The sequence below is a fragment of the Bos grunniens genome, chromosome 4, assembly GCF_055505025.1.
Source record: "Bos grunniens cultivar Pamir isolate PY7600 chromosome 4, Bosgru_T2T1.0, whole genome shotgun sequence".
In the NCBI taxonomy this organism is placed as follows: domain Eukaryota; kingdom Metazoa; phylum Chordata; class Mammalia; order Artiodactyla; family Bovidae; genus Bos; species Bos grunniens.
Window position 1 is genome coordinate 104,805,315 of NC_141168.1, and position 13,167 is coordinate 104,818,481.

The 13,167-nt window shown below is 39.3% G+C and overlaps 2 protein-coding genes across 4 annotated transcripts in view; one reads left to right on the plus strand and one right to left on the minus strand.

The window, feature by feature from the left end:
• The window catches only part of MIOS (meiosis regulator for oocyte development), a 286,003-nt gene that overhangs the window by 126,768 nt on the left and 146,068 nt on the right, over nucleotides 1-13,167 (minus strand). The gene's annotated exons all lie outside the window — the stretch shown is intronic.
• Nucleotides 1-13,167, plus strand: part of COL28A1 (collagen type XXVIII alpha 1 chain) — a 181,701-nt gene that overhangs the window by 61,979 nt on the left and 106,555 nt on the right. For both annotated transcript variants that reach the window (XM_086397682.1, XM_086397683.1), the window contains exons 16-18: nucleotides 1,900-1,968; nucleotides 6,584-6,652; nucleotides 9,173-9,241. In XM_086397682.1, coding sequence (XP_086253808.1) covers nucleotides 1,900-1,968; nucleotides 6,584-6,652; nucleotides 9,173-9,241 — 207 coding nt within the window. The remainder of the gene's footprint in view (nucleotides 1-1,899; nucleotides 1,969-6,583; nucleotides 6,653-9,172; nucleotides 9,242-13,167) is intronic.

Below are 13,167 nucleotides of genomic sequence, written 5' to 3' on the forward strand. Positions count from 1 at the left end.
CGGATGGTGATTGCAGCCATGAAATTAAAAGATGCTTACTCCTTTGAAGGAAAGTTATGACCAACCTAGATAGCATATTCAAAAGCAGAGACTTTACTTTGTCAACAAAGGTCCATCTAGTCAAGGCTATGGTTTTTCCAGTGGTCATGTATGGATGTGAGAGTTGGACTGTGAAGAAAGCTGAGTGCCAAAGAATTGATGCTTTTGAACTGTGGTGTTGGAGAAGACTCTTGAGTGTCCCTTGGACAAGGAGGTCCAACCAGTCCATCCTAAAGGAGATCAGTCCTGGGTGTTCATTGGAAGGAGTGATGCTAAAGCTGAAACTCCAATACTCTGGCCACCTCATGTGAAGAGCTGACTCATTTGATAAGACCCTGATGTTGGGAAAGATTGAAGGCAGGAGGAGAAGGGGACAACAGAGGATGAGATGGTTAGATGGCATCACTGACTCAATGGACATGAGTTTGTGTGAACTCTGGGAGTTGGTGATGGACAGGGAGGCCTGGCGTGCTGCGGTTCGTGGGGTTGCAGAGTCAGACACGACTGAGTGACTGAACTGAACTGATGTTTTCCCACAAACCTCAAAGATATCCTCGATCTATAGCAAATCGTGATGGCTTTACTTGCAAAATCCATCTAGGATCTGAGCACTCCCCACCACCTTCACTCAACAGCCTGATCCAGGCCACAGTCATCTCTCATACGGACATCTCTTCCGTTTGTTCTCAATGTGGCTTGCAGCGTGAACGTTTGAAAACTAAGCCAGATCTTTTACTCCTCTGCTCAAATCCTCTAGTGGCTTCTCAGCTCACGTAGAGAAAAGCCAAAGCCCTCACAATGGCCTAAAAGACCCTATCAGTTGCTCTGCCTGAGCCCACTGACACACATCCCTGACTTCATCTTCCACTGCTTTCCCTCATGCTCACCAGCTCCAGCCACATTGTCTCCTTGCTGTTTCTGGAATGTTCTAGGCATCTTCCTTGCATGGATGTTTGCTTTGCCTGGAATGCTTCTCCTCCAAGTTTCTACCTGGTTTACCCCTCTCATCAGTGAGACCATCCTCAATCACCTTTCCCCAGATTGCAGCTATCTCTCCATTCCTCCATTTATTTTTCTCTTTAGCGTGTACCATCATTCAGCATACTATTATTTCTTCTGTCTTGTTTATTATCTTCTGTGTTCCCCAAGAAAATGAAAGATCTATGAGGAAAGAGAGTTTTGTCTGTTTTGGTCACTGCTATTTCCCCATGTTGGAGCAATTCCTAGCACACAATAAACACTAAACAAAATATTTGTGGAAATACACAGAGAAAGGATGAATGATATTGTTCTCACTGATAACTCTCACTTTATTTCTCAAAATTATTCATGGAATAAGAAGGTGAAGTTCTTTCATTTTGCTGCACTTACCTTAGATAATTTCTTAAGTTTTAAAATGTTTTAAAAAAGTTTTAAAATTTTTGTTAAGATTTGGAGGAAAAAGGTATTTAGAAATTTAAAAAATATTATTCTTTAATTCCTTTCTCAAATACTGATCTTCTTACATCCTATGAATTTTATATGTTTTAAATATTTAAATATTTCTATGATCTTAACAAGAAGTGTTTGTGTCATTATAAAAACAATTTTTGAATTTTTGGTTTCTCTATGGAAAAATGATTGATGAATATAAGCTGGTGCAAACATACACCATTTTTGACCAAATAGTGAAAACATTATTCACTATTTTGGCAAATTTGAACCATACACTATTTAAAAGCAATGGTGTTTTGTAACTTTCCATGTTGAACTTCTTTATGGTTTAAAAGATAGACTTTAATCCATCATATTGCAAGATTAGCAAAGTGTGAAAGAATGAGGTTAGCTGTATTCTTAAATTTCTGGCTTATTTCTACACAGGGGGATATGGGACCTGTGGGACCCCAAGGACTGATGGGCATCCCTGGAATTGGGAGTCAAGGGGAACAGGTAATTGCTGCTTTCTCTCTTTCTCTTTCATACAGAACATTCTGGCCTAAAGCTGGTGTTCACTGAAGGCCAGTCCGGCAAACAGCTATAAGTACATTTGATAGTGGAATTGCAATGGTGTTGGCTCAGATGGTAAAGCATCTGTCTACAATGAGGGAGACCTGGGTTCGATCCCTGGGTCGGGAAGATTCCCTGGAGAAGGAAATGGCAACCCACTCCAGTACTCTTGCCTAGAAAATCCCATGGATGGAGGAGCCTGGTGCAGGCTACTGCCCATGGGGTCGCAAAGAGTTGGACACGACTGAGCGACTTCACTTTCACTTTCATCCAAACAGGTATGTAGGAAGGGATAAGATGGTTCCAGAAGATTCTAGTTTTGAGAACTTACAAAGACTTAAAAAATAAATCGTGTGTTTCTTGGTGCTGTGACTGTTAACATTAAAGCCAATTTACAGGATGAGGGTTTTGGAGCTTTTAGTTTCCCAAGGGAAACGAAATATTTTATTAACCTGGTGGGTTGTGTTTGCTTTTCCCCTTGAATCTTTATGACTGATGAAATCCCATTCTGTTCTGACGCCAGTAGAGTAGTATTTCCCATTTTCTAGCCACATAGCAATCTAGAAAAAAAAAAAAAAAAAAAACCCTAAACAAGGCCCAGCATTAGAGGCACTCACTTTACTGAAGGGGCACCATTCCTGAATAGAAGCAAACCACAGAGCAGGTTTATAAATGACTCTTGGTCCCTCTTGGTCAGAAGAAAGGAAAGATCTGTGAGGCTGTCTCTGAATTTATGGCTGGAACCTCTTCCAAATTCTTCTGATTATAACTTTTCAAAAAGCGAGGCAATTTTGTTTAACTGAAATAATATGAATATAACATTACTGTCTACCTATATGATCTCATTTAATCAAAGTGACCAACAAATCCAAATTTATTTTGAATGTCCTCTTGTGTAGAAAGTGGCAAAAAGTTTAAAATTTATGATTATGGTTTAAATTATTCCATTGCCTAGTGAACAAATAGTACTTCCTTTATCTAGGATGGGTGGCTCAAACTGTAAAGAATCTGCCTGCAATGTGGGAGACCCAGGTTTTATCCCTGGATTGGGAAGATCTCCTGAAGAACAGAATGGCTACCCACTCCAGTATTCTTGCCTGGAGAATTTCATGAATAGAGGAACCTGGTGGACTACAGTCCATAGGGTTGCCGAGTTGGACACGACTGAACAACTAACACTTATCTAGAATAGGGAGAGAAGGATAAAAAAGGAGATAATTGAGAATATCATTATTGACATAAATTCTTGAGTTTATTTTTAATTATATGCTAATTAATCAGTATTTTTTGTTGTTAATTCGAGCAACAGCCAAGTTGGATATTACTCCTTTTTCTGTTTCCTTCCCCTTGGTAACGGTCCTAGTATAATACATCAGGAGGATTAAGGTGCAGGAGAAGCCAAGATGAATCTGTATATAAATATTTAGATAATAATTAAGAGCTGTTGTTTTTGGACTACATAAGGATCATGGTTTGACTATGCCACCAGGCATTCTCCAGCTTTGTCGTTTTCTTTGCTAGTTTCAGCAAGCTCCTGATCCTGGAAGTGACCATGCTGTTACATCCTGGGTTTTGTGGTGTTCCTGGTGCTGAGTCACCATTGTGGGGCTGAAAATGAGGTTCAAAGAAAGCCAAGTCTTTTCAGATGCTGTTTCTCAGTGGAAGTTGTTCTACAGCTTGAAAAGGAAAAAAAAAAAAAACCAACACACCTCTTTGACTTCTGCTTTCTCAGCCTCTTCTTTTCTTGTTCAAGAGTAAAAACCTTTCAAGGTGTATGTGACCATATGGAGCTGACTCCTACTGGGTAGGAAATTGAATGCAATATGTCATTTGTAAACTGAACAAGAAAAAAACTTGTTTACCCTTTTAAGACAAGGGATTTATATTCTATTTAAATTTAACCTCTTCACAGGCGGTTACCCATTTTTCTTCTTATCCTTACTATAACATGCTTACCCATTGAATTACTGTTATTGTTAAATCTTCTCACTTTTCTTATAGACATTAATTTTCCCACTCATCTGTTTCTGGGGGAACTTCTGTTTCCAGCAACATGTTTACAATCTCTCTCAAGTGGCCTCTGCAGATTTTCATTAAATATTTAGAGGCTTTACTACTTCAAATATCTTATAAAATAAAGTGAAATATAAGTAACCACATATACATGTGTACATGCCTATATGCACATATGTTTTTAATTTTTTGGATCCTAACATGGTACTTGTAGACTGTTGTAAAAGTCAGGAAGGATTCCCTTCTTATAATGGTTCAATGCCTGGAAAATCCCATGGACGGAGGAGCCTGGTAGGCTGCAGTCCATGGGGTCGCTGAGAGTCGGACACGACTGAGCGACTTCACTTTCACTTTTCACTTTCATGCATTGGAGAAGGAAATGGCAACCCACTCCAGTGTTCTTGCCTGGAGAATCCCAGGAACAGGGCAGCCTGGTGGGCTGCTATCTATGGGGTCACACAGAGTCGGACACGACTGAAGTGACTTAGCATAGCATAGCATAAATCCTGAACCTTAGCTTCCTTAAATTGTTCAAAGTGCTTCATCTTCATTAACCTGAGAAAAAGGGAATGATATCTGTACTTAAAAAATGAACAAGCAGATGTATCATCTAGCTGGAGAAAATAGGATCACATTTTTCATAAAATTATCATGTATTTGCAGCCATTTTTTACATAATCGTGACCTGTGGGGGATAAATAAAACGAAGTCTTAGTTTTTCTTTCATCATCCCTTTAAATTTTTTATCAATGGGGAAAGTTTTTTCTTTTTCCTACCACAGAAAAAATATTGCCATCAGGCTACAGACTTTCCTATCACTTTTAGGTAAGAGTAAGTTATAGGATCACCTCTAGGGGTTTCCATGGTGGCTCAGGGGTAAAAGAATGTGCCTCCAATGAAGGAGATGTGGCAGGAGCTGCGGGTTCGATCCCTGGGTCAGGAAGATTCCCTGATAAGGAAATGACTAACCAACCCAGTATTCTTGCCTGGAAAATCCCATGGACAGAGGAGACTGGTGGGCTACAGTCCTTGGGGTCCCCAAAGAGTCAGACATGACTGAGTGACTAAACATACATAGGATTACCTCTAAATTTCAAGTCAGTTTTAATTGTGTAATACAAACTATTTAGTCAATGTATCAATTTTCCTTTTAATCTTCATTTATTTTATATGAGCTTGTGGTCCATGGGATAGAATGTACTTCTGATCCCTCCCAGGCTGAATCAAGGATGGGAGGATGGGAGCAGGCGGGAAGGGCATGGAGTCTTTCTTGGCTGGTCTATTGTCAGATGGCTTTGGGTCTTCTGGTCTTGACAGATGTTTGATGCTGACATTTTTCCCGGTGGGGTTCCTGCACTGCCACTCCTGGGACACCGACAAAGGACTCTCTTCCTCCAGCTGTTTCTCCCCATCAGCCTCTGCTTTTCTGGGAATATATTTACTCTATATGGACTCTCTCAGCTGGAGTTCCATTATTCTTCCAGGTCCTCTTGGACAGAAATCAAAGCAGTTCCAGGCCAACTCCAGGAATCTAGAGTACATCTGGTCCACAGGAAAAAAAACTTGCATGGCCTTTGCACTGACAAGCTCTGGATGCACGGGCTTACCCCACCCAGCCCTCTCTTGGCTATCACAGCATATTTTAGCTTTCTTTGGAACGAGTCAGACACTGGTTCATGGTGTTCCAAAAACGAAAATCAAGGTCTCCCAGAGGTTTCACTGATGTTCCCTTTCTATAATGTGGCAAACTTCTCCCCATTTTCTTCAAAGAAAACACTTTAGGAGACTTTTCTCTGGAGAAGACCTTATTAAATCCCATATCTTCTCCTTTTTTATACCCACAGTGTGAATGAGAGGCAAGTATTAGAACATTCTTCAGTTTTGTGTTTGCAGGCTTTTGCTTCTTAGAGCCTAGGTCAAATTTTCAATTTCACATCCTGATAGATATCCCTTGGTACAGCTAGGATACAGGTTTGCCTGTATGTAACTGAGAAGTGAAATAGGTTAATAAGATGAAACTGTATTTCTCCTGTTTAAAACTCCAAGCTGGTGTGTTTCCTCTGCTCATTAAGGTCTTCAGAGGTTCTGGCTTCTTCATTCGTGTTAGTCTGACATTCCAAAAGTGCTTTCCCCATCCACCTGATCCAGGATAGGCAGGCTCCGTGTCATCACTTCAGCAAGGGGGAGGGGAACAGGGATGGAGCGCTATATCCTTCCTTCAGCATGAAATTGCACAAATCCCCTCATTCACATCCCATTGGACAGAATCCAAGCAATACCCGCTGCAACAGGGATTAGGAAAGGTGGTTTTTACTCTAAGCAGAAATGCAGGCCAGTTAAAATTACTCTTACTATGGAAAAATGGTAGAATTGCATATTGTGGTTCCCCTAGCAGCCTCAGCCACCCATTCAATAAGTATTAACTGAGTACAAGTAATCAACTATGGGATGTGAACTGAACTTTTACTTTGGAGGATTTGAAACTTCTCTTGTTTAAATTCCTTCTTAATTTCACTAATATTATTCTTCAAATTTTATTTTAAAGGGAATCCAAGGTCCCATTGGCCCACCTGGTCCACAAGGGCCCCCAGGACAAGGCTCACCTGGTCCCAAGGTAACCTTCTAAATGAGAGAAGAGTTTAATCTATTTTCTAACTGTTGTTTTCTGGTCAGTGGCCAGTGCATTTGGAAGGCAGCAGAGGGGATGAACTTCAAAATCAGAGATCTCTATTTAATGCAAAATGCTACTGATATTCCTAATGGTCTAGAGAATGTAATGTGCATTCTTTATGCTCTTAGCAGCTTTCACATTTGTCCCTTGGCATCTGCTGGAAGGTTGATTTTAGGATTCCCACTCCCTTCCCCATATCAAAATCTTAGGATGCTCCAGTCTCTTAATCTAGTCATGTCTCCCTGTATTTAAAAAATCATCTCCAGATAACTTCTAATACCAAATACATTGTAAATATTACAAAGCGTTTAGTTGCTGGCATGTGGCAAATTCAGGTTTTGCTTTTGGAACTTTTTGGAATTTCTTTCCTGAGTATTTTCCAACCAAGGTTGGTTAAATTGTAGCAGAGTCCAAGCTCATACCACTTGCTGCATGAAGGGCCAGTAAGTCGAGAGGCACAGTGTTGGGGAGAGGAAAAACAACTTTTTTCAGAAAGCCAACAAACTGAGAAGATGGTATGCTAATGTTCTAAAGAACCATCCTAATTTGGGATAGAAACCAAGCTTCTTTATTGCTAGGGAAGGGGGAAGCTGGAAAGGGTTAAGATCAAGAAGAGAAGGATGACCACAGTGAGGGCCCAAGGAGGGTTGTGATAACATTTTGTTCTTGGTTAGTTGACCTGAGTCTGGTCCTGATGTTCCTATAAATCTTGACAAGACAATCATTATTTTTGTTCATACTTTCTTATCTCCTCATGTGAGGTAAGTTTGCATAACCTGTAATCTGCAAGCAGAACCCCTTTAGTAATTAACAAGTCTACATGCAGACCTGAGCAGAGGCTCATGACTCAGCGATTAAAGCAGCAGAACAGATAGGTACAATATGGAGTCAGAGATGCTAAGCTTCTACAAACAAAAGGCAGGTGGTGGAGGCAGATCTTAGTTCTTAAAGAACATCTCAGAGATATCCATCAGATTGTTATGCCAGTCCCTAAGACTTAAAGTTCCTAAAGAGAAGGAACTGCTTTATCCCTGAACGATTGTCAGTACTTTTCTTGTTTAACTGGTTTTCCTTTGTTTCTGCATTCCTTCTCTTCCCTAACTAGTAACTGCCTGTGCCTGCTCTTTGGAACTCTGGCCCAGGAGACTCAAGTCTATCTACAAACAAGAAGTAGGGGAAATGGAGGAGCTTTTGAACCCAGGAGGGATCCACAGGGTCCTGCTCAGTTTCAATCCCCCCGTTTCTTTGATACTTCTTAACCCTAATGGGAACAGCGCAGACAAGAAAGGGAATAATAAAGTTTTGGACAGAGAGGTTAATCACAAACTCATCAGAGGGACTTAATTTTATGGGGACTCTTTCAAATCCACAAATGTGGAACCGGTGGCTACCGAGGAGGCAGACTATACTTCCACATCTCAATTTATTGTTTTTATTACTTTTACTTGTGAGACCTTATTCAAGCAACTCAAGCAGTAATATCAGTAGAGGTTACTGTGGGTTGGCTAGTTTTTATTCTCACCAATGATCACACAGTAGGTCCCACAACCAAAATATTTAAAGATACAGAGTCAGAAATACCTAGCCAATAAAAGTTTTCTATGAACTTGGAGGCAATTTATGTTCTAATTTAGAAGATAAATTATTTATCCTTATTTATCCTTTGGGGAGAAGCATGACACTGTTTAACCAGCTGTCCTTAATGTTGCTTCAAAGAATCACTAAGCATTATTAAATCAACACTTCTCTGAGCGTTTCCCTTGTGGCTCCCCTGGTGGCTCAGCTGGTAAAGAATCCGCTTGCAATGTGGGAGACCTGAGTTCAATCCCTGGGTTGGGAAGATCCCCTGGAGAAGGGAAAGGCTACCCACTCCAGTATGCTGGCCTGGAGAATCCATGGACTGTATAGTCCATGGGGTCGCAAAGAGTCGGACACGACTGAGTGACTTTCACTTCACTTCTCTGAGAGTACCTTCCTTTCAGTAGATTCCTTCGAGAGTCCCCTGTGAGAAGTAGCTCAATAGAATACAGTTACTGTCCTTGAAATTTCTGATTTGAGGTCAATGGTGAAAGCTCAGGTTGTTCTCTCTGGTTAGGATACTGCTTTGGATCAGCGGTAATCTTGGTTTCTCATGTGTCAATTATAGTTGCTGTGGATTGTAACTGCTGATCTTTTTCACGTGCCCTTCCTGGGGACTCAAAGTCAATTTTGAGTATTATACACAGCCTGTCTTTTAAATCAGACCATATATACATATATATGTACATATATCTATTTGCCTGAAATATATCTATATTTGAATAGATAAATGCATATATACACATATGTGAATGGAGTATATGAAACTCAGTTTTATCTTATTTTGCTGATATGTTTTGCTCTTAGGAGATCAAAGGTAAGGTATGTGTTATTTTTATTTTGGTGCTAGAGTCAAATACTCTTCAAATACTCTTTCCTCACTAGGGAGAAGTTGGCCAGATGGGCCCTACAGGCCCTAGAGGACCAGTGGGGCTCGGAGTACAAGGTCCAAAGGTGAGTTGTCTAAGCTGCTGCTGCTGCTGCTAAGTCGCTTCAGTCGTGTCCAACTCTGTGCGACCCCATAGACGGCAGCCCACCAGGCTCCCCCGTCCCTGCGATTCTCCAGGCAAGAACACTGGAGTGGGGTGCCATTTCCTTCTCCAGTGCATGACAGTGAAAAGGGAAAGTGAAGTCGCTCAGTCGCGTCTGACTCTCTGCGACCCCATGGACTGCAGCCCACCAGGCTCCTCCATCCATGGGATTTTCCAGGCAAGAGTCCTGGAGTGGGGTGCCATTGCCTTCTCCTGTCTAAGCTAGTTATCATAAGCTAATTTATGTCATATTATGTAAAGCTTCATTTATATTCAGAGGAGAATATTTATTCAGAAGAGAGTCTCATGCTTAACTCATATGGTTTAAGAAGAACCAAAACATTAGTTTATTTTAATGATGACTGTGTTTCTATTATTAATTAATTAGCGTTAGAGGTCCTCTTTCACCTCTTTCAGAGTGATTCTTTAAGAACATTGTTGCCTGCCATATTATAAAAGTTTAGTAGAATTTCACTAAAGCTTACTTCCCTTCTCTTGTTTTGTGGCTGGCTCCTTCTCATCCTTCAGGTCTCAGCTCAAAAGATACTTCCTCAAAATTCATTTACTAAACCTAAAGTATGTCTACCCCACTACTGTTACCCAGTTATTTAAAAGCACACTTTTTGTTCCCCTTGATTTTACCACTTAACTTGCATGTTTTTTGAATTACTCTTCATTGTACTACACCCTCTAGAAACATGCTGCCCTCTAGAAACGGCAGGCACTTGCCACATGGCGTTACTGAATACTTGACATGTGGCTGGTATGAACTAAGAGTTTGCTACAAAGGTACTATACACTCTGGATTACAAAGCTTGGTACAAAAAATGAATGTAAACTATATGATTAATATATTTGTATATGGAGTACATGTTGAAATGACAAAATTTCAGATGTATTAAGTAAAATATATTATTAGAATTGTCTTTATTTGTTTTTTTTAAAGTTGTAAGTGTGGCTATTAATAAAATTATAATCACATATATGGCTTGCTTTATATCTCCATTGAACAGTAATACCCCACTGGGGCAGGGGCTCTATTTCCTTTTCTTCTTTATTAATAAATCCTCAGTTTGAGGGACACAATAGGTACTCAATAAGTGCTGATGAATAATAAATGAATCCTTGTTTTACCCTTTACAATTTCGATAACTCATCCTGAAGGCATCTAGAATCTGGCAAGCCATGCTGAGGATTAATATCCATCATTGTTCTGAAGTCACCGTCATGATTCTTAAGAGAGTTTGGGTATTAAAATAATATGTAAGATACAGTCTAAGACAAATATGTACAAATTTCATTTACATAAACATATAATTGCAAGAGACAAAAAATATACTAATAGAGTGATAATAGCTGCCGTTTGCTGAATGGTTTTGCTGTCATACAATGTGCTAAGTACTAAATATGCCATGTACATATACATGTATATACATATATATGTTTATGTCTATACGTGTCTATAGTATATATGTGTATATATACATATTATGTCATTTCACGCCAATTTCAGAGGGGCCATATAGGGTAGCAAGACTATGAGGCACTTAGACTACCTGAATTCAAATCCCAATCTTGCACTAAATAGACATGTAATCTTAAGCTTCTTTCATTTTAAAAAATGAAATACTTAAAATACACTCCCTACTGTAGAGAATAACAAAGAACACCCATGTATTCCACAACCCAGCTTTATCAAGTATCAACATTTTGCCACATGTATTCTAAAATGTTTTAAAGAAGTATTGCAGAGATAGCTGAAGGTCTCTGTCTGTGCTCCCCAATTCTGCTGTCCCCTCTTCCCTCCCCAGACATAATCATTATCATGAATTTAGTGTTTATCATTCTTTCAAAGTTTATATGATTTTCCCACAATTTTATTCATAAGCCATATATTGCTTGTTTGTATTCTTGAACTTTACATAATATATCATTCAGCAATATATTTATACTCAGCCTTGTGTCTCGTGTTTTTATATGCCTTTGCTTCAGTTTAATTGCTTTGCAATACTACACTGTATGAGAATACTTCATTACTGATGGACATTTAAATTGCTTTCTATTTTGTGCATTTGCTAATAATGCTGCCATAAACATTCTCTGGGTTTCGTCTTGTGTAAGGATATAAATTTCTCCTATCAGTAGATGACAGATTGCTGTGAATTGGAAGATCACAGAGTATACAAGTTTTCAGTTTTCATATTGTGAAAATTCTGCTCCAAATAGACAATGGGTACAGTGTTCGGACCAGATTATCTTCCTTCCAGCAACAGACAGCAATGCCCTTTTCGCTACATTCTTGCCAGTGTGAAATGTGTAAAAAAAAAAACATCTCATTGGTTCAGTTCTTATTCCCTGATATCTAACTGAACAGTTTTTGACTGTTTAATGGACCTCGGTTTTTCTTTTTTATAAATTCCTGTAGATGCTCATTTTTTGGATACTGAGTATTCCTCTCAGAGCTTAAGATACGGTTTGCCTTTTTCACTTTACTTAGAGGGCTTTTCAGTGCATAGAAGTTTTCGATTTTGATGTATTTCTATCCCTTTATGGTTTGGGTTTTTGGAATATTATTTTAAAACATGTCTTGACCCTAAAGTCATAATATATTTTTACTTATTTTCTTTTGAAAATGTCAGTGTTTTACTTTTTAAAATTTACATCTTTAATACACTTGGAATTTATTTTTGTGGCTAGGACAAGGTAGGAAATCTAGTTTTCCCTATATGATAACCAAATATCCTAGCATCAGTTATTAAATTGCCACACTGACTTGTAATACCTCCAGTGTTATGTATCAAGTTTCTATATGTGTGAATATCAGTGCCTGAGTTCTTTATGACACTCCATTTGCCTATTAATATCTCTCAGTGCTACTATCTCTCTGTCTGGATTATGATAGATTTATAATGTTTTATCATCCATAGGGAAAATACTGTCATCTTCTTCCCTGGCTATTCTTGGTTCTAATATATACATTTTAGAAATGGCTTGTCAAATTTGACAAAATATTCCATCAGAGTTTTTGAAATTGCACTGAATCTTCAGATTAAACATTGAGTCTTTCGAACCACAGAGTAAAACTCTCTACTTTTTCACAAAAATAGTTTTCATTTTATCCATAAACATCTTCTACTTTTTTTAGTTAAAAAGGTACCTTGGGTACATTTTTATGATTGTGAATTGTTCCTTTTTTTGTACTTTTCAATTAACTATAACGTGTCTATAAGGAAAGTCAGTTGAGTTCAGTTCAGTCACAAGGTTGTGTCCAACTCTTTGCGGCCCCATGAATCACAGCACACCAGGCCTCCCTGTCCATCACCAATTCCCAGAGTTCACTCAGACTCACGTCCATTGAGTCAGTGGTGCCATCCAGCCATCTCATCCTCTGTTGTCCCCTTCTCCTCCTGCCCCCAATCCCTCCCAGCATCAGAGTCTTTTCCAACGAGTCAGCTCTTTGCATCAGGTGGCCAAAGTACTGGAGTTTCAGCCTCAGCATCATTCCTTCCAAAGAAATCCCAGGGCTGATCTCCTTCAGAATGGACTGGTTGGATCTCCTTGCAGTCCAAGGGACTCTCAAGAGTCTTCTCCAACACCACAGTTCAAAAGCATCAATTCTTTGGCACTCAGCTTTCTTCACAGTCCAACTCTCACATCCATACATGACCACTGGAAAAACCATAGCCTTGACTAGATGGACCTTTGTTGGCAAAGTAATGTCTCTGCTTTTGAATATGCTGTCTAGGTTGGTCATAACTTTTCTTCCAAGGAGTAAGCGTCTTTTAATTTCATGGCTGCAATCACCATATGCAGTGATTTTGGAGCCCCCCAAAATAATCTGACACTGCT